General features: G+C 37.1%; 1 protein-coding gene across 1 annotated transcript in view; it reads right to left on the reverse strand.

Moving 5' to 3' along the window:
* Nucleotides 1-22,132, reverse strand: part of ADAMTS20 (ADAM metallopeptidase with thrombospondin type 1 motif 20) — a 171,366-nt gene that overhangs the window by 77,643 nt on the left and 71,591 nt on the right. The window contains exons 12-21 of the mRNA XM_047067167.1: nucleotides 17,712-17,857; nucleotides 16,243-16,424; nucleotides 16,004-16,144; nucleotides 13,650-13,763; nucleotides 11,317-11,412; nucleotides 7,988-8,154; nucleotides 7,710-7,839; nucleotides 2,404-2,530; nucleotides 480-690; nucleotides 158-322 (exon numbers count right to left, since the gene is read on the reverse strand). Of these exons, the coding sequence (XP_046923123.1) occupies nucleotides 158-322; nucleotides 480-690; nucleotides 2,404-2,530; nucleotides 7,710-7,839; nucleotides 7,988-8,154; nucleotides 11,317-11,412; nucleotides 13,650-13,763; nucleotides 16,004-16,144; nucleotides 16,243-16,424; nucleotides 17,712-17,857 (1,479 nt within the window). The remainder of the gene's footprint in view (nucleotides 1-157; nucleotides 323-479; nucleotides 691-2,403; nucleotides 2,531-7,709; nucleotides 7,840-7,987; nucleotides 8,155-11,316; nucleotides 11,413-13,649; nucleotides 13,764-16,003; nucleotides 16,145-16,242; nucleotides 16,425-17,711; nucleotides 17,858-22,132) is intronic.

The raw sequence follows: 22,132 nt of genomic DNA on the forward strand, positions 1-22,132 counted from the left end.
ATGATTTAAATAATTTAAGAACCATTAATTTGTTATTGCCTTGATAATACATTTATAGAACAAGAACAAATTACTTTTGAGTTCTTTAAAGCCTTCGAGCACAAAGCTTTCCTGTAGAAAATTGTAACAGTTCTTAGCCTCATCTTTTTAATGTTACCTCACTCCACTCACTAGTAGCCCAACTGGGGCAGGAAAATTCATTGCAATTCTCTGTCGTCACGCGGGGAAGCTCTTGGCATTCTCTGTTAGCAAGACGGTGGCCAAAGTTATTTATACAGTAAGATTCTCGAGACCTTTCCCCTCCTCCACAACTCCTAGAACACTGACAAAACAAAACGAAAACAGTGTGACCTATGGGAAGAATGAAGATTTTAACAAAAATATACTTTAATAATTAAATAATTAAATAATAATTAAATAACAAATTTTTAATAAGAAAAGAGAGGCAACTTTTCTTAAGTAATACTGGTTATTTGTACCTGGGACCATTCTGAATAATGCCATCTTGTTAAGACACAATCACCATGGCAGGGTTCTCGTGTGGGAGGTTTAAGTTGGTCACCACAGTAGTGGTCATCTACTGGAACAGTCTGTCCTTTATGAATGGAATACTTCATGCAGTGAACATCTAAGGACCTATATCCTTGACCACAATGGGATGAGCATTCACTTTTGCCAATGATGTGCCACCTAGAAAAAAGGAGGTTATTTTACTTAGGGATGCTAATTAATGCAGTTTAAAAAAAATGGATTCAGGGGCGCCTGGGTGGCTCAGTTGGTTAGGCGTCTGATTTCAAATCAGGTCATGATTTCACAGTCTGTGAGTTTGAGCCCGCATCGGGCTCTGTGCTGACAGCTCAGAGACTGGAGCCTGTTTCGGATTCCGTGTCTCCCTCTCTCTCTGACCCTCCCCCGTTCATGCTCTGTCTCTGTCTCAAAAATAAACATTAGAAAAAAATTTTTTAAAAAATGGATTCAGAGAAACTCTTGCATACATTTTTTAAAATTGTTAAAATTGATGAACAAGCCACCTGAAGATACCTGATATACCATTAATTTCGATGAAAAATTCTGAGATAAACCCAAACTTCCATTTTTATAGATGAGAAAATGAGGCCTAGGGATATGTGTTCACATGGTAGAAATGCTGAACTTTTGATAAAAATCATTTTCCCCACAAATAAAATCTAACTCTCTAAATATATAAAAATGGAGGTTGTCTGGTTAAAGCTGGAGATAGGGAGCCAGCACTATACCTGGTGACTTCACTCTGACTTTTGGTGGTGGTTTGGGAGGTAGGTCCAAGAAACCCCAAGCTTTCCCAAAAAAACCTTTGCAAACAACTGGTCTAGATCAAGATTACCCAATTACTTAGTGGCAGGTTTAAGACTGAATATATTTAACTCATCAGGTAGAACCTCACTATGCAATCACTCAAAATGATCGGGGAATATCTGGGAATCTGACTCTATCAGTAAGACAAAGCCTTTAGAAGTTGGAAAACTAGGTTTTTGTAAAGCATATCCCATTTCTCATTCTTGTACTCTGTTTTTAGACAGGTCTGCAGAGAAAACTTTTTTCTGCAAGTAAGAATCTGCTAGTTTTAGCCAAACTATCCCAATTATATATAGTCTAGCCATCTATCCAGCAATATGGGTGCACCAGTATAATGAAACATAGAGTTCACGGAGTTCAATTCCCAGTAGCATCTCAAGGATTACCTGGTGCTTCACTCCACGAGTGGATGAGATTTCTTCAAGCAGTTCTTTCCACTATGTCTTTAAACAACATATACAAAAATTACCATTCTTGCTGAACAAGAGGTTTTGGCCACCCCTGAATCTTAATGGTCACTCGCTAAACGGGGTTGTTCTTAGCTTTACGGTAAGACCAATACGCCCCTCTCCCGCAAAAGACAGGAAATTTAGAAGTGGAAACTCCCCTGCCCCATGATCTAGGATCACATTTCTTAATGTTTAATGGACAAAGTATTGGGAAAATTGAGGAACCAATCTACTAATTCTTTAATACTCAAACTTTAAAAGTTTATTGGCTCATGAGTTCACCATCATTCTACAAAATTTATTGTTTCAGATCTTCAAACCACGGATTTTAAGATTAGAGTTTACTTATAAATTTGTTTCCATTTCCTAGATAGAAGTTTGAGGTATCCATCAAATACTATGAATAAACTGCCAAGTTTCACTTGCCAAGTTTCACAGTAAGTTATCAAGCCTGTAATTTTGTATTAGCTGGAACAAAGGATAGACATTAACATACATGGCCATTCAAGCAGGCACTGCACTAGATGCTTTAGATGCTTAACGTCTTAGTTCACTTATGGATTTTAACCTGGTTACTTTACACATACACCGATTATATTACACATTTTTTTTTTTTTACCTTAGTTCACAGTCTGTATTGCACCTTTCAGTCACAAACAATGGAAGTGGTAAGTGGTCACATCTCTGATCAGAAACCACCATATGATCACTCTTCCGAACGCAGGCAATTTTTCTTCTATGAAGACCTTGGCCATTGTCAAAGGAAAATTAGAAATCAAAGGAAAAATTCTCTTAAGCAGATGTTGTAGGATTATTTAATTCTGCTAATAGCCTAAAGGATTTAGCTAAGAAAGCAAAAAAAAAATTCCAACAGGATAGACTAGCATTTTAGTCAGGAATGACTTTCTAGAGTAAGCAAGCTGAATCCTGGAAGACTGAAAGTTTGCTTAGTAAAGAGACTTAAGGAGGGCAGGCCACATGTGGAGGAGAAAGAAATGCATTAGAGATGGCTGGAGTGGTTGTTAGTGGAGAAATGAGTGGTCAGGGTTGGCAATGATACTACGTAGTACATTGCTGTCCCCCATTATTTGCCTTACTTTTCCCTAGAAGAAAATTGTACATCTCCACTTGCTACAACGTTACAATTGCCTTTGGGAGGAATATACTTCCTTGTTCATGGACACTGGCTTATGCCAACCAACTACAAAAGTTTGTGACCTTTCCACTTGTAAGCAGAAGTGGTAAAAGCCATAATATGTTTCTGCCCAGCTCACTTTCCCTTTTCTCCCTGTCTCTAAAACAGCCTTCCCCAGGTGGGGTGATCTTTCAGCCTGGAATCATGAATGAAAAGACACGGACAATAAAAAGACCACTGGTTGCCAAGTTTGAGGGGGCATGGAGGGATTTTTAGGGCACTTAAAGTATTCTTCATGATACTGTAATAGTGGCTACACACCATTAAAAATTTGTCAGAACCCATAATATGCACAACACAGAGTGAACCCTAACGTAAACTATGGACTTTAAGTATGCATCAATTGTAACAAATGTGCCACATTAATTCAAAATGTTTATAGATGAACTGCAGGGAGGGAGGAGGTGAAAATTTGTGAATTTTCTATACTTGCTGCTCAATTTTTCTATAAACCCAAAACTGCCCTAAAAACGTGGTCTTAAGTTAAAAATGACATGGATGTAGATACCAAGCTAAGAAGAGTCATAGCCAATTAGCAGCTAAAACACAGCATGAGCAAGAAATAAACTTTTGGTTTTCAAAGCCATTGGATTTGCTGGTTTGTTGTATGCAGTTATAACCACAGAAAAAGCAAACTAAGAAGAGATATAATGGGTCCGGTAGACAGAACTTGACACTTTCTGCAATGTGGAGACAGGAAGACTTTCAGCAGTGACACGATCAAGTTTCTGTTTCATCAAAGTTCAACTGTATGCTTCCCGTTAGCTAAACATGAACACGCATGTTTATCTTTGTTCCTTCCTAAATACCATCTGAAATAACCATGAGGAATTTTTAAAAGGCACTAACCTAAAAGAACAAAAAGATTAAAAAAAGAAACACAGTAGGCAAGAAAAGCAAATTTTAAATATGAAAAGTAGATGGATACAACTAACAGAGCCAAGAAAGCTGAAACTTAAGCCTATGGAGGGGACAAATGAATAAAGAAACTAACCATTCATGCCAAAGAATAAGAGAAAATCCCAGGAATTGAAAACACTAAGTTCCTCTGAAGAGGTGAATGTGTGAGGGGTAGGCCTGAAAAAAATGGAGAACTGATTGAAAAGTATTTACAAAGAACAGTTAGACCCCCTACCCTTCTAGTTAAGAGTGGCACTGTCCAATAAAAACAGAATGTGAGCCCCGTGTGTGATTTCACATTTTCTAGTAGTCACGTTAAATAAAGTAAAAAGACATAGGCGAAATGAAAATTTATGTTTAGCCTCAAGTATCTAAAATATCATTTTATGAATATGAAAACTACAATATATTTTACAGCTTTTTCATACTGAGTTCTCAAAATCCATTGGCATTTCACACTTATACCACATTTCAATGGGTGAGCTACATTTGGCTGGTGGCTATCCTATTGGGTAGCAAAGCTCTAGAGAGGTGAACTTAAGGACACAGACATAGCTTAGGGAAGTTGGTGAAGCACTGTGCCCACAAAGGGGGAATTAAGTAAAAGTCTCCATAGTGAATGAGGAGAACCAGGCCTACTGGAATCTTTCTTTCCATTTCCCTCCAGCATCAAGCCAAATTTATGGTTCCACAGTCTCCCTGCTGACCATTTGAAGATGAAAAGATTCCTCTCTTGAGAGGCTCTTTAGCCCCCCAAAAATCAACTGACAATGACATGTGGGGCTTCTCCCCAATGACACATGAAAGGGTCATTTTGTGATCCATTACTCTATAATGAGGTCTTACTTGTCTGACCAACACAGAACTTGTAGCATTTTAGCTTTAAATATCAACAGCAAAGTATCAGCAGACATTTCAGGAAATCCACTAACACAAAAGAGACCAAAATAAAAACAAAGACTAAAATGAAACAGGTCAGAGAGAAAATTTAAAGACTATGATTAATATGGTCAGAGACACAGATATGACACATTTATGAAACAAAATCAAGAGGTTATGAGCAAAAACATTAACCACGTAAATTCAGATCAGTCGAGGAGGTTGAATGTCCAAAATATACACATTTCAGAAAAGTGGAGGAGAAAATTTAATGTGAGGAAATTATCAAAGAAATTATGCAGTAAAATTTCTCAAGTCAAAGAATCCATTTCCAAATGTGAATGCCATCCTAATGACCTAGGAAAATAGATGAAAAAAAACCACCAACATCAAGGCCAATTGTCCCGAAATTCCATACCACTAGAATTAGAGAGGAGCCACAAAACTACCACAGTGGAAAGTGTCACATAGAAACACAGGCAATCAGAAAAGATGACTGTCAAAATTCTAAAGGACAATCATCTAACTTACAATTTATCCCAAACTGATCAAATGTGAAAGTAGAATAATGCTACTTTCAGATAAGAAAGGTCTCAAAACAAAAAACAAAACAAAAACAAAAAAACACCATAACACCACACCACCACCACAACAAAAACCAACTACCTCTGTTTCTCAAGAATATCCTGAGGAATATGTTCCACCAGTGGGGAAGTAAAAGAATTCATGGGATTTAGAAAACCAGGAATCCAACACAAAGTAAAAGAGAATCCCAGAAAAATAATGAAGCAGAAGTTCAAGAGGGTAGCCATGTATCAGGACTAAAAGCAACACAACCAAATTAGAGCAAGAGAAAAGAGGGCCACAATAACAGATGAAAAAGTACAGGAAAATTGAAACGGACAGATTAAGTAATGTACTTGAAAATATGAAGATGAAATTTATAGCTCTCACAAAGTCTGGGAACGGAGGACATTCCATACACAGAAAAGACTGAAGGAATTTCATTTTAGACAAACTAAAAAGTTACACATAAAGAGGGAATATCATCATAGTATACTATGTGGCAAATCAACTTTTCCCCTCTAGCACAAAATTATTTAAGAGACCGCTGTGCAGTTCAGACTCCCAAACCATTTCATCAGGTCTTGTCGAACCTTCCATTTGGAGCTTGCTGTTCTTTACTCGGTATGTCCCTCCCCCCGCCCCCCACCATTTTAGAAGGCTCCTTCACTCACCTGATGTTTGTGCTTGTTCCTAGCTCCCCACATCTACTGCCACAGCCCAGCATGCCTAGTGGGTGCTGCAATGCCGTTCCCCACTTCCCAAACCTCCATTCCCTTCTGTAAGGCAAATCTAGGGTCCCTCTGTCAAAATCAATGTCTCCTCCTGTGTTACTATTGTTCCTCCTTCCAGTGTTTATCCTAATCAGTCTTGCACCATCTACAGCAGCCTCCCTCCAGAGACGCTGTCCTGACAAAAACATCTGTTCCCATGCAAACATTCTGAGTGCCACTATCCCAGCATCACAGGACCAAGTCTGTGATTTTTTTCTGAAGAGGACACCACCATTTCCTCGGTACCTTGAGGTCAGTTTGTTAGTGTGTCCCTCACTCCCATCACCTCTATGGCTACTGCCATAGATTTTTAAAGTATTACACCATTAGGTATCCACGATTACAGATTTCCCAAAGACCCCACTCTTCGTTTTCTTTCCCTACTGTAAATGCCCCTGCTTTTCCATTTCAAACTATTCCTCTTTCAGGGATTCATGCCATCAGTACAAAATATATTTCCCTGTGTTCATGGAAGGAAGACAGAGGAACGGAAGAATGTCAGACCCCTAACACTGGAAGGAGACAAGTTATTAGGAGAGTGTATGGAGGGGAATGGAGGAGAGGGAAACCATATACAATACTACCCCTCATCTTTGGTTTTGCTCTCTGTACTTTCAGTCACCTGCAGTCAACCGTGGTCCAGAAGATGATCCACCTTCTAATGTACCTTGGCAAGGGTCAGTATAGCCTAATGCTGTCACAAAGCCTACAGCATTCACCTCACTTCCATCTCATCACAAAAGCATTTTATCACCTCACATCACCACAAGGAGGGGGAGTACAGTACAATAAAGTTTGCAACAACATTCACAGAACTTGTAAGTACAGGTAACCCTTGATCAATATAGGCTTGAACTGTACGGCTCCGTTCACTTATTTTTTTTTTTTTGATAAATACACTACCGTACCATAAATGTATTTTCTCTTATGATTTTAACATTCTTTCCTTCAGCTTACTTTACTGTGAAACTACAGCATATAATACATCTAACATACAAAATACATGTTAATCAACTGCTTGTTATCAGTAAGGCTTTCAGTGAAGAGTAACCTATTAGTTAAAATTAGTAGTCAAGAGTTATATATCAATTTTTAACCGCATGGGTGTTGGTACTCCTAATTCCTGTGTTGTTCAAGGGTCAAATGTATATTGTTGTAATTGTTCAATTTTATTACCAGTTAGTGTTAATCTCTTACTGTGCCTAATTTATAGATTAACCTTTATCATAGGTATGTATGTATAGGAAAAAAAACATAGCACATAAGAGGTTAGATACCATCCTCAGTTTCAAGCATCTAGTGGAGGTCTTTTGGAATGTATCCTCCATCATAAGGGGGGGATGAATGTACAAGTTAGAGAAATTTCTTGTGACAGAAAAAGAATGAAAAAATGCAGTAAGAGAAAATGCCTGAAAAGGTAGAGATAGAAAAGGCTGTTAAGTGTAAGAATGAGTGGGGAGAAAAGTCAGAGATAAAAGAAACCTTTGTGTGTCTTTGTGATGGGGTGTGTGTGTGTAGACAGTTGGGGAATTCCAGAAGCAGACAGCCCCCAAAGTATCCCAAGTTATATCAGCATACACACATTTCTGCCTCCTTTACTTAATTCCAGGGTACCTTGACACATCTTGGTACAGTCTTGCCATGGTCCATGCGGATCCCAAGCAAATAGGTCGCTCTTCTCTTCCACAGGGATATTGAAGGAATATCGTACATCAGGGTTGTATAAATTACCCACACACAAAACCTCAAAAATACACAGGAGCATATAATTAATTCATAAAAATATATTCTTGAAAGACATCATTACTATATTTAATAAACGCAAAGCCCTTAACCATCAACTTACTAACGGGATTAAAACTAAGTCTTATTAAGGACCCCTGAGAATTTACCTGCAGAACAATTTCTTCCTCCAGCCGATCAGTACTATTAATTCTTTCAATTGAGCTGTTTGAACCACTGTATTCAAAAATAGCTCCTTGTATGTTGATTTCTTTTTTTGACATACTTACAACAAAATTCCCGTTTAAAAGAAAATTCCCCTGAGTGTCAGATAATGCTGTAAAAGAATAGCACCCATGAAATAGAAAAACAGTACAGTCAACAGCACAATATTTAAACTTTAAAATTCAAGTTCTTTTCTGATATTAATGTGAATTAATTTGTAAAACAAATTTTATTTTACTGTATTATGTTATCTAATCCATACTTAGGGAAAAACTATAGCCTATCAGTTTAGGATATTAAATTCACCCTGAGAAGATCATCTTTCATGAGTCCTGCAGTTTTAGAGGGGACATACAGGAAGAGGGAAACAGAAATCATAGACCCAGAAGATACATCAGCTCAATCAGTTTTGATCATGGATGGTGAGGCAAGAAAGAACATCTAGACTGCTGCAGTGTTCCATTTATACTTGTCTTGGAAAAAATATACAAAGCTATAAAATTCTAGGAGTCTATATTCTAAAAGGCCATCCAATGGCCATACTATTCTCTGTATAAATGTCTGGATCTTTTTCATGGAGAGGCACTATGGCTACTGACACACGTACATGACTGCTTTCCAGAATACTCCTATCTCCCCTTCTGTTCATGCCCCGTGTTCTCATTCCCATTGAGGTGTTAATATAAGCATATCAAATACGTGTATGTGTATATTTATCCACTATATATTTGTATATACATAAAGTAGTATAGTATATACTCACAATTAGTTACTTTTAAAATCTAAACTGGCCTGGTGTCCACAGTAGTAGGGTAGTAAGATGAACCAAATTTGGCCTGAGAACAATGGGTTTATATTCATATGGTTCTATGTGATCTTGGACAAACCAGTTGCTTAGTTTCCTAACTGCACCAGGAATATTAATTCCTACTTCACAGTCTTTTGAATCAGGATCAAATATAGAAAATGTTTGTAGAAACATGTAAGTTGTAAAGCACTGTGTTTAATTTTCAAGAGGATGTCTAATATTTCAAGTGTTATGCTAATAAAAACTCCGTACTAATCAAGCACTATTTTGCTTCCTTTACTTATATACTTTTCAGTAGAACAATAAGCTTTCCAGAAAACATCTGTGTGGCCCTCCAGAGAACCTCACCCAAAGCACACAAGTTACCAAGGGCTAGACATCTTAATGAATACAACACCCCTGGACAAAGCAATCTTGAAGGGATTATTGTCAAATAAATTTGGACTATAGTCCATAGTATGACTACAATTACTGTCTTCATACTTTCCTGAGTCCAATGAAAAACCAGTAAAGCTCTAGACATATCCTCTAAAATGAAAATTCCTCTAATGAGTTTGTACTTTATCCAAAGTGGATAGGTCCATTTACAGAACTTTCAGTCATATTATAATTAAGGGAAATAAAATTTACTGCGAAAAAAAAAACATACACATTTTACTACTTTTGGTTACCAAAGCTGATTTTATAAATATGCTTCCAAATCCCTTCTAATAATTTCACCTATTTGCTCAAGTTAGACTTTGACAGTCCCATTAGTACCTCTCTTATAAAGTATATTGATACCTTATTGGTAAACATTTCTAGTTTTTAAACTTGGGCAGAACCTGTTGTCCATTCCTAGGAAGATACAAATATCTACATTTGGAACCTAAGAGCAGCATATTAAATATCTACAATATGGTTGCATATATATCTATGTACATGCACCTAGGTACTATTTTTGGCAAAGGAAAAGAAATGCAACAAAATGAAAAAGGAAAATATCAAAATATTTAGGTTTGATTTTCTTTGAAAAATTTTGTTTGCATTTTTTACAAAGGGGAAATCGATTGAACATAAAATTAACCATTATATATATATTTTTTTACATTTATTTTTTTTCAAAGACAGGGTGAGAGAGAGTGCAAGTGGAGGAGGGGCAGAGAGAGAAGGAGACACAGAATCTGAAGCAGGCTCCAGGCTCTGAGCAAGAGCTCAGCACAGAGTCCGATGCGGGGCTTGAACCCATGAACCGTGAGATCATGACCCCAGCCGAAGTCGGACACTTAACCAACCGAGCCACCCAAGCGTCTCTAAAATTAACCATTTTAAATTGAGCAATTCAATGGCATTATATTCACAATGTTATACAACTACCACCTCTAATTGTAAAATTTTTTCATTAACTCAAAAGGAAAATCTGCATCCATGAAGCACTTGTTCCCTTTGCATTTACTTTATAATGTCAATTTAAGTCCTGAGATAAGCTCTTCATTATAGATTCAGATTCCTACTTATAAGCAGTGATAACTTGGGCCAGTATTTCACATTATTGTGAAACAGATACTTTCGGTATCAGCTCTATACCATCCCTTAATTCCAGCGTGGTGAGTTGGGGTAAGTCAACATTAAGGTATCTCCCAGACAGAAGGTAAAGGATTTGTAAAGCATTCTTTTATTTGGGCCTAAGCGAAATTCTTTAAAGCCAAAAGCTAATTTCCAAAAATAAACAACAAAGTTTATACCCTGGAAGTAGTTGAAGGACAACATACTGTGACTATATTTATTAACATTTAAAAGTCTGAAATCAATTCTCAGTCTTGCTTTAACAGAAGTTTTTTTTTTTCAAGTCTCTAAGTACTTTTGATACGTGGTTAAAACATTTAATGAAACTCTTTAAAGAACATTTAACCCCAAAGAAGTCTATAATTTTAGATAAAAAGATTTTATATTCTAAATCTAACAGAAAACACTGTTGTGTAGAAATATCCTGAATTTGGAATCTTTATATTCTAAATATACATGCAACTTTAACTGAATATAACCTTTGGTTACATAAAACGCTCTTATGGGGATAAAGCAAATTTTTCAGAATTTTGTTCAGTGTCTGTAACAGTAAGATCTAAGGGGCCTTATGGTGGCTCAGTCAAGTTAGTGTTTGACTCTTGATTTCAGCGCAGGTCACGATCCTCATGTTGTAGGATAGAGCGCCACTTTGGGTTTTGTGCCGAGCATGGCACCCGCTTATGATGGTCTCTTTCCCTCTGCCTCTCTCCCCCATTTGTGTGCACACTCTAAAAAAGAAGATCTAGCATATAACTCAAGAGGAAAACATTCAGGGAGTCAGATGACTTGAGCCGAGTGTGAACTGAAATGCCTGTTTGCTCAAGGGGCTCTTCTTGCCTTCCAAGAATTCACATCAACCGCAGACCTCCATGAAATTGCACACAAATTACATATTGGCTGCTATTTACTAGAAATGTTTACCAAGGTAATTGTCATCTTCTGGTTTTCCAGAATAGCTGTGCTGAAGAATATCAATGTTTGTTGCTCCTGCAGGAATCTTGACAACAACATTATAACCTGCAATATAATTTTATGCGTGTTAATTTTCACAAGCTGATGGCCCAGAGGCTATTACTGAATGACTGAAAAATCTGAATAGTATAGTCAGACTTAATTTCATCTTCAAAAAATGATACAGTGTTTATTCTTTTTGAATCTTTTTTTTTTTTTTGTAGAAAACCACAAATTACTAAGGATTGAGAAAACACTGTTGTGTAGAAATATCCTGAATTTGGAACTTAAAGTACACTTCCTAATTTTTCTTCTAAAATTCTGAATGTAGAATGAGAATGGAAATTAGGATTCTAGTTCCTGAGATATTTAGAACACATTCATTTTTAAATTTGACGAATACTTTTGGATTTTCTGTTTTCTAATGGGAAAAAAAATCGGGGTTTCAAATGCTATTCAAAAATCTGGAAGAGATGAAAATAGTTGCTCATTGCTCTATGTTTACACAGAGATTCAGTGAACAGCAAAATAAAGTTAATAACATTTTTTAAGCATTTAGTTTCTACTGTAAGCAGGAATTTCTGTAGCTACCTCCAAAATGTTACATTATTCTTAAAAGTCCACTAATACGTTATCATGGCAGAAGTAAAACGTTTATTTTTTTTTTTCAATGTTTATTTATTTTTGGGACAGAGAGAGACAGAGCATGAACGGGGGAGGGGCAGAGAGAGAGGGAGACACAGAATCGGAAACAGGCTCCAGGCTCTGAGCCATCAGCCCAGAGCCTGACGCGGGGCTCGAACTCCCGGACCACGAGATCGTGACCTGAGATGAAGTCGGACGCTTAACCGACTGCGCCACCCAGGCGCCCCGTAAAACGTTTATTTTAAGGAAATTAAAATATTTCTACTCTATGAGACCCAATTTAACAATACTGGCATGGCTCAAAAGATGAGGAAATAGTGTATATTAAGAAGTGTTTTCCCTACACCATAAACATTGCTACTACATAGTTTTCCAAATACTCTCGGGTTTAGAGTGAGCCATTAATTTTGCTCTAGTGATTATTATAAGTGGTTCCTTCTCCTTATTAGTTTTTCTTTCTATTTAATACATGGATAAAAACTTGTGATTTTTTCTCATATACTAACTTTGTTAAATATGGAACAAAATTAGGAAGTCTTAAGAGATTAAATTTGGGGCATCTATCTGAGTGGCTCAGTTCGTTTAGTGTTTGACTCTTGGTTTTGGCTCAGGTCATGATTTCACAGTTCAGGAGTTGGAGCCCAGCATCAGGCTCCCACTGGCAGTGCAAAGCCTGCATGGGATTCTCTCTCCCCTCTCTCTGCCCCTGCCCCACATGTGCTTGCACATGCGCTCTCTCAAAATGAATAAAAGATAAAAATCAAAGATTAAGTTTGTAGCCCTGATAGATTACCTTGCATGTTTTTAGAGCACCTTTATTTCCCTTTAGGGGATCAGATTTTAAAAATAAAGTGATAAATGGTCTGAAACTACATACACTACATGCATATTGGTTTTAAGCCAACAGACTACCAGAAACATTTTTAATTAATTTTTTCACTATAAAATATTCCTACTACCACCACTACTCAGGTCTTTGCAGTTACCGTTTTTCAACAAAGCAATTTCTAGGTATTGCAAATGTGAAAGACAAAGGCTACCACCAGGGGGCAGAAATGTGACAAAGGCTACAACTGTACAAATGAATTTAACATCTTTTTCCATTTGCAAACTGATTAATTCATAATACAATTTTGGCAAGGCTATATATTTGATCCTAATGTGGTACATGTGGTTTTCTACAAGAAAAAAATTGTTTTTCAGTGGATACAGACCAAACTGATAAATGTGCCATTTTTAACTGGATCAAATGTGTGTGGCTCCTATAAAATAATGGATCTTAACCACAAAAATAATGTCAAATCTAGTGATTGAGATTCATAAGCATCACCCGAGTGTAAAAATGTACTATACTTTTCATAAGGATAAAAACAAAGTGTTGGTTTTAAATTATACTGCTTTAATTGAAGCAATTCATACTAACTTAACTGTTTGAACACAATTTAAGGCTGATAAACTGTAAAAAATACATTTTTCATTTTGCAAAGAAAATTCTACAGAACTACATTTGCTACCATAAAAAGGAAAAGATTGTCCTAGCAAAGTCTCAGAATAGAAAATATGATATATTCTCCTACTAATTTTAAAGAGAAGTGAAATTGATTATATTCCATTTTTATACCACATATGAGGGAAAATTAGAAAAATACATAGCTTACCATAATGAGCACTGTTGAAGACACCTGCCATTGTCCGGCATGAAGAATTATCCCCACCACACACTCCACATTTGTCTCTCCTGGCCTTGGAGTTTAACACATGATCACAGCCAGCTTGCTTCAAAATAACCATTACAACCAAGATTATAAAAATGACTCATTATAAGCATGATGCCTTACAAACTTCTCACAAGTACTCTTTCAATTAATAGGTGATTCGATACAATAGGATTTTTCAGAGGATCTATTGATTTTGTTATACATCAATATTTTCACACACCTTTTCACATGGTTGAAAAAAAAGGTTCAAAGGGTCATCCACATACCTCCTGCATCAAAACCACACGGGATGGCATTTAAAAAGGCAGATCCCAGATTTTCTGAATTAAAAATCCTCAGCGGTAAAAACTAGGAATCTGTGTTGTAACAAACATGGACAATAATTCTTATGTCCACCATCCATTTAAGCCACTTTTTAAAGAAATTAATTCAAAGAAACAAAAAAAATCTGATTTAAGGAGCACATTTAAAATAACTTCAACAGGATGTTTTTTGTGATTTTTTTTAACTCAAAATCTTAGAACTCTGGGAATAGAGTACATTTGAAAATTTACTTCTCCAAAATTAATAACCAGAAAAATAAGTTTATGTAAAGAATGTGTTTATGTAAAGAATGAGTGATTTGATAAAGGTGAGAGTGAATGGTTTGATCCAGGGGTTAAGAACAAGCACAGTTCTCTATGCAGATACTGTCTTCTGTAGACACTGCAACAACTCTTTGTTCTTTAGAATACTCCTAAAATTTAATGATCAAAAAAAATTTCATGAGGTTACTCAAATTTATACACAGAGTATTTCCCAAATTTTGACCAGATATTTTCTGAAAGTAATCTGCATCTATAAGTTCAGATAATCATTGTTTTTCCATTATATAGGACTTCCTGCTAATTTAGATAAAACCTATTTTTCAGGCCACAGAGTACCCCTTTTCTAGCCTCCAGGTTATTTTTTCCTTTTCTTTGAACATCTCATCAGACCTTTGGGTGCAAAGCATTTTATCATCCAGGTAACTGGTAGGTAATAGATGTTTGGCTAACAGAAAATTAGTCCTCTCAAGTTCTGCCTTAACCCAAGGAATGAGTTCATATTACATTTGTAGTCTTTAGACCAAATTCATTATCCTAATTCTCAAACCCACTGTTTTTTAAGATCACCATCTGTAATGTATGTGCTTTAATTCAGGGTCTCATCTGCTTCTCACCCAGAATCCCAACCAGCTGACCTATCTCCAATCCTCTCCTAAACCATTGGATTATGAAGATTCTAACATGCAGATAGATCAAGTCACATCTCTCACTCAACTCCAAATTCTTTCCAGGGACCTTCAGGACTTCAGACAAGAAGTGCATGTAATAGCCAATCCCTATGTCCAACCCTTACTTCCTCACCTTTACTACAACCTACTCATTCTCAACTAGCTCAAGCCTCACACCCTCCACAAGGGTTCTCTGAATCACTTACACCCTTTTCTCACACAACATCCCTTCCTCAAGATCCCTACGGCACCCTGTACATGATCCCAAAGTCCTGCATTTGAATTATTTACATGTCTCTCCCCTACTAACCTGGGACTATCTTTGAGTAGTAACTAGAACAGTATCCAGTATTTAGTAGATACTCAGTGAATGCCTGTTGGATGCATGTGGGAAGTGAAGGACAAGGATGAAAAGAGGGAGGGGGGAGTATCATCAACTAACCAATGGGGGAGGGGTCACCAGAGAGGGTCTCATTTCAAGTAGCAAAAAGGACTTTACAACCCTGTGTCCTAATATTTTCTATCTTTTGAAGAAGCCAATCTCATGCCTCATCTTGATTTCGCATACCTCAAGCAAAACAAAATCAGCAAACTTTTCAAAAAAAAAATTTTTTTTTTTAACATTTATTCATTTTTGAGAGACACAGAGAGAGAGAGTACAATCCGAGGAAAGGCAGAAGGAGGAGAGACAGAATCCAAAGCAGGCTCCAGGCTCTGAGCTGTCAGCACAGAGCCTGACGCAGGGCTTGAACTTACCAACCACAAGATCATGACCTGAACTGAAGTCGGACACTTAACCTACTAAGCCACCCAGGTACCCCTTAGCAAGCTTATCTTAATGTTTTGTGAGTCACTCTGGATGACAGAGAATTCCTTAGTCATAGTCTCTTGACCATATTCCTAAAGATAGGGTGATATCACTAAAGGGCACTGCACTGGAATTCATGAGAATTCCAGAATTGTACTCTGATGCTACAGAAGTAATATTTGGTTACAGAAAAAGAAAAATATTCTCAAAGTCATTTTCAATATAAGTTACCTACCCGACACAGGCCTTGAACACAGATGTCATTAGTTTCAGTTCCACAAGGAGTACCATCGGCAACCCTATCCCTCAACTGGTAGAAGTTTGTGGTTCCAGCAACCCGACAATAGAGTTTACAGCGATCTTTTATGGCAACTGTAAGAAAAAGTCAAATTTTTGGTGTACAATAATACAGCTGTGTGTTCCTAGGTCTCAAGAAATTTTTACATCAAAAAAATATTCTAACTACTTACTCCCACTGTATTTTGGAAGCCACCTCACATTAGGGGAAAGACCATTGATGTTGAAATGTTTACCATCAAAATCAGAGCACTGCTTCTCTCGAAAGTCTTGCTTGCCTTTTGGACATGAATCAGTATTACATGATCGAAATTTCATCCTGCGGCCCACACAGTACTTTCCTCCGTTTCTTGGCCTAGTCAAATTCATTACATTTTAAAGCACATCAGTACAATATTCTTTCTGCCATTTACTTCTCAAACTGTTCCATTCTGTTCCGGAATCTGGAAAACTAATTATGTCCCACTAACACTTCCTGTTTAACAGAAGTATATTACATGGTTTTCAAGCAATTGTATGGCTAATGAACTGTAAAGACATTCATCTTAAGATGGACACTGTGGTCTGGAGGGCAGCAATGATCACTTATTCATGACTTAACTCACAAGGAACTAATTGATGGGAATTTGGTTTAAAATTTCAGAATAGGGTTTGTTCATTTGGGGGGTGAAAAACAAACATAGTGAACCAAAGATAATCAAGATTATACCATGTTAAAGAAATATCCAGGCATCATTGTTTTGTATATACTACTTATCGCTCACTTCAACGAGTTTCATGCTATCTATATCCATCCATCTCTATTTCAATTTACACTGGAAAATAAAAATTTGTTTTGTCAGCATTTTTTAAATATGAAAACTTCCAGCATAATTTAGCTATTCTAGAATTCCAATGATCGAAGTCATTTCAGAGTATTGTCATCTCTGCATCAAAAATTCTTTATTGCTTACCAATTTATCATAACAACAGACACAGTACTTAAAAATCTTTATGGAATCTCTATGTTCTTTTAAAGATTTTGAGGAGGGGGAACATATGCTTCAGTACTTATTTGAGCTAAAGACACTGATGCATCTATGAGAAGCAGAGAAAGAAAATATGACATGTCAAATTACACAAAAGAGTAACAACTGGTCATGAAGGTACAGATTTTATCCAGAAGAGTCAACACACAGTTTAAAGGAGCCAGGATTTCAATGGAAACACAGTATTAAAATGCCCTTATATTACTGTCATTTCATTTTTACAACTATTCCTCAAATGTAATCTAAATCAGAAAAAAGCTCTTAAATTCATATTCTAAAAGATTAAGCTGGTTAATATATATATTTATATAATATATATTTATATATATTATATATAATACATATAATTATATATATTAGTTATATATATCATTAATTTTAAATAGTTACTAAATAATTATATGTATATTATTAAAATAAGTAATATATATATATTTTTTAAAGGTTTGAGTCTACCAAGATATAAGGTAATAGGGCTCAAAGTATTCCAGAAGTTTTGTAAATCTCAGAAACTTACAGACTGACCTCCTCCAGTATAGAAGTGAATGAAACTGATGTTTACTTTCTGGTGCCTTGAAATAATCTTAATTTACAGTGACATAAAAAAGACATACTCGGGGCGATTACAGAGCCTGCTTGTGCTTTTGATTCCACCTCCACATGTTCTTGAACAAGAGCTGTAAGGTCCCCATGGTCCCCATTCACCATCTACAGGACGTGTTTCCATTTCTTTGTTTACACATAGCCCGTGGTGGCAATGCTTAAACAAACAAAAAAATACACAAAGAAATGATTCGTACATACCCAATTGCAGTATCACAGTAATTTAAATACCATAAATATCAGTGGAGAAAATGCACACAACTTAAAGATATTGATTCAGAAATGGGATTACATTTGACACTCAAATATTTTCTGAATATCTGCTGAGTAAGATCTGTAGAATGCAAAAAGAAGGAAATTTCCCTTGCCTTTAAAATGTTGAGTTTCACTGGGGGAGGGAATACTTGTATGGGGAAAACACAGTAAGATGAAAACTTTAAAGAAGTGAGTATTAATACAATATAGATCTATGCTTCTGGTTTTTTATGCAAAGATACGTATCACTCTCCCACTTTTTTTAGCGGTTTACTTCATCTCATCCAAAGCCTCAATGATCACTTTCTTACTTTCAACAAGAAAATGGAAATGTACACGAGAAGCTGCTCACTATCTACTATTCCTTTTATCCACCTAAGGGCACCTGTGCTCAGTCCTCAACCTTCCCACCGGTTGGGGTACATGAAAAATCCATGATCCTAGTCAAAGTCAATCCCTCTGTGCACTTGATCTCAATTACTCTCATGGCTCCAAACATCACTCCAACAATTCTCCCCTCTCTCCTACAGCATCATTGTTCCAGTCTCTAATATACAAAAACTAACCAAGGGTGCCTGGGTGGCTCTGTCAGTTGAGCGACCCACTTAAACTCAGATCATAATTTCATGGTGCGTGAGTTTGAGCCCCGCCGCAGGATTGTGGCTGTCCGCCCAGAGCAAGTTTCTGTCCCCCTTTCTCTGCCCCTCTCCCACTTGTGCTCTCTCTCAAAAACAAAAACAAAAAAAAAGCTAACCAAAAAGTGGTCCATGCACTGATGCCAGTCTGTGAACTAGTCACTGCAAGGAGTAGAGAAATTGAAAATAAATACTGAATTTAGAAACGTTTATAGGATTTGGGCAGTAATTTCATGTTTATCAATGTTAAAAGTGGGCTTATATTGGGGCACCTGGGTGGCTCAGCCGGTTAAGCAAAGGACTCCTGATTTCAGCTTGGGTCATGATCTCTCTCACGGTTGGTAAGATCAAGACCCACATGGGGCTCTGTGCTGACAGCATGGAGCCTGCTTGGGATTCCCCATCTCCCTCTCTGCCCCTTCCCTGCTCATGCTAGCTTTTTCTCAAAAGTAAACGTCAAAATGGCTTATATTTGTTTTCGTTGTGGTACAATACCCAACACAAAATCACCATCTTAACCATTTTAAGTGTGTAATTCAGTAGCATTAAAATGCATTCATATTGTTGTGCAACCATCACTGCCATCCATCCACAGAGCTCTTCATCTTCCTGAACTGAAACTCTATAACTCTTGAAACACTAACTCCCCATTCGCTCTCCCCTCCCCCGCCCAGTCCCGGGCAACCACCATTCTACTTTCTGTTTCCATGAATTCGGCTACTCTATATATCTCATATAATTAAAATCATGCATCACTTGTCTTTCTGTGACCAGCTTATTTCACTTAGCATAAGGTCCTCAAAGTTCACCCACATTGTAGCATGTGTCATAACTTCCTTTTAAGGCTGAATAATATTCCATTGTATGTGTATATAACATTGTTTTTTCATTCATCCGTTGATGGCCACTTGGGTTACACTTCCACGTCTTGGCTATACAGAATAAATGCTGATGGCCACAGGCCTGTACAGAGATCTCAAGGCTGTTTGTAGTTCTTTGGCATATATGCCCAGAGTGGTATTGCTGGATCAGATGATTCTATTTTTCTTTTTTTTTTAATTTTTTAATGTCTATTTTTTTTTTAATTTTTTTTTCAATGTTTTTATTAATTTTTGGGACAGAGAGAGACAGAGCATGAGCGGGGGAGGGGCAGAGAGAGAGGGAGACACAGAATCGGAAACAGGCTCCAGGCTCTGAGCCATCAGCCCAGAGCCTGATGCGGGGCTCGAACTCACGGACCGCGAGATCGTGACCTGGCTGAAGTTGGACGCTTAACCGACTGCGCCACCCAGGCGCCCCTGTTTTTTTTAATGTCTATTTTTGAGAGAGAGAGAGAGAGAGAGAGAGAGAGAGTGTGTGTGTGTGTGTGTGTGTGTGTGTGTGCAAGCAAGGGAGGGGCAGAGAGCAAGGGAGACACAGAATCTGAAGCAGGTTCCAGGTTCTGAGCCATCAGCACAGAGCCCAATGAGGGGCTCAAACCCACAAACCGTGAGATCATGACCTGAGCTAAAGTCGGACACTTAACTGACTGAGCCACCCAGGTATCTCTGTATTTTTAATTTGAAGATCTGCCACACTCTTTTCCATAGAATTGGCTTACATTTTGAAGGTTTTTGTCATTTTGAATGTTTTTTTTCTAATCATTTCCATCACTGCCATACCTCTCCAAGTAGATCTCCTCTGTTTCCAACTCTTGCTCTCTAGAGTTTAGTCTCAACAGCAATCATAATGATCCTTTTCAACTTACTTTAAAAATTAGCTCAAATCAGGTGACTCCTCTGCTCAAATCCGTCTTTTTGATTCTGAATAAATGCAAAGTTCTCACAATGGCCGACAGGGACCTACAAAATTCTCCTCCAGTTACTTCCTATATACCACCCTTCACCCCAGCCACAATGTCCTTCCTTAATCTTCCTTGAACCACTCCAATACAGCAGATTTAGGAGTTTAGCTGTTCTTTGCCTGGAGCTCAGTTCCCCACAATATTCTCCATAGCTAACTCCCTCATTTTAAGATAGCTCATTAGGCAACTTCCCATAAAATTTGCTTTGACCACTACATTTTAAATTGCAGTCAGCCCTCTCCCACTATGAATGTAAGCTTCATGAAGGCAGCGATCTTTTTTGTTTGCTGATGTATCCTGAGCACCTAGAATAGTGCCTGACACATAGTGGGTCCTTGATAAATCTTTGTTGAAAGAATGAATCCTATAACCAAGCTTATTAATTAGCAGGAAAAAAGCTTTGTGCCCTCCATTAAGATCATTCAAAATGATAAAGCCATTAAAAGTGAAAAAAAATCTCTGAATAGAATGTACTATGTTCATGTAAATTTGGGGAATATCTTCCAAAAACGTTTCAAATAATCCTTGAGCACTATTTCTGAAAAATCCAAGAAAAAGAATGTTGTATTGTTCACCATGTAAAAAAAAAAAAAAAAGTCAAGTCATTGTCAGGTGAGTTCCACTATATGTTTATGCTAATAGTTTTACTACCACAAGTATTTAAAAGATAATCTTACATGCAAGATAGTCACAAGATAGAGGTACTAAAAGAATATTGAGGCAAAAGATAGGACATTTAGAATTTCCCTTGAAAAAAAGGCCCATTTATTATTGAATGTGGCTAATGCAAAGAGGCTCACTCTCTTCAATAAATGATTAAAGGGATTTTATATCTACATGATACACGTTACCCCAAATGCATTTCTGCTTTTAATCTATACAAGTTTTAAAGTAGGTCCCAGTGTCTCAACACATTTACCTTGAATTCCAACAAATCCAGGCTCTTTACACTACACCTCATATTTGAACGGCTAAGTAGTACATGAAAACATGCTCAAGATGGAGAATAATCAGGATAATACAAATTAAAAACATAATAGTATTCCATTTTGCACCTAAAGTGTCTAAAATTTTGTTACAATATTAACAAGATCATCAACTGGCAAGACATGCAGCACAACTGGAACTTTCATACATCACTTGCGAGAGTCTCAAGTACCCATTTTGGAAGATGGTTTGGCAGTTCCCTATGAAGTTACATACATGCACCTCCCCTATGACCCAGCAATTTCTAGATATTTGTTTACTTCAGAGAGATGCAAGCACATGCCCACAAGACTGGTATGAGGATGCTCATAGCAGCTTTATTCATAATGACCAAAACCTGGAAGTGACCCAATTGTCTATCAGAAGAATGTATAAAAAAATTATGGTGCATTTATACAGCTGATTTACACTGCAGCATAAAGGAATGAAGTACCAATACACACAACATGGATGAAACTCCAACATCTTGAATAAAAAAAGCTTGACCCCTTTTCCCTCTGCCCACAGAAAGGGTGTGTGTGTATATGCACGTGCATGTACATACACTATATAGTTTGATTTACATTAAAATCAGGAAGTATGTTCTCTCTGGAAAGAGGGAAACTCGACAGAGGCTAGACAACTTTAGAGTGATGGAAATGTTCTCATCTGGATTGGGATATTGGCTAAGTGTCCATCTATATTTGTTAAGACTTACCAAATTGAACATTTG

Source organism: Lynx rufus, unplaced genomic scaffold (genome assembly GCF_022079265.1).
Source record: "Lynx rufus isolate CCGP_SWC_20201006 ecotype Redwood Valley unplaced genomic scaffold, mLynRuf1.p SCAF_7, whole genome shotgun sequence".
Lineage (NCBI taxonomy): Eukaryota > Metazoa > Chordata > Mammalia > Carnivora > Felidae > Lynx > Lynx rufus.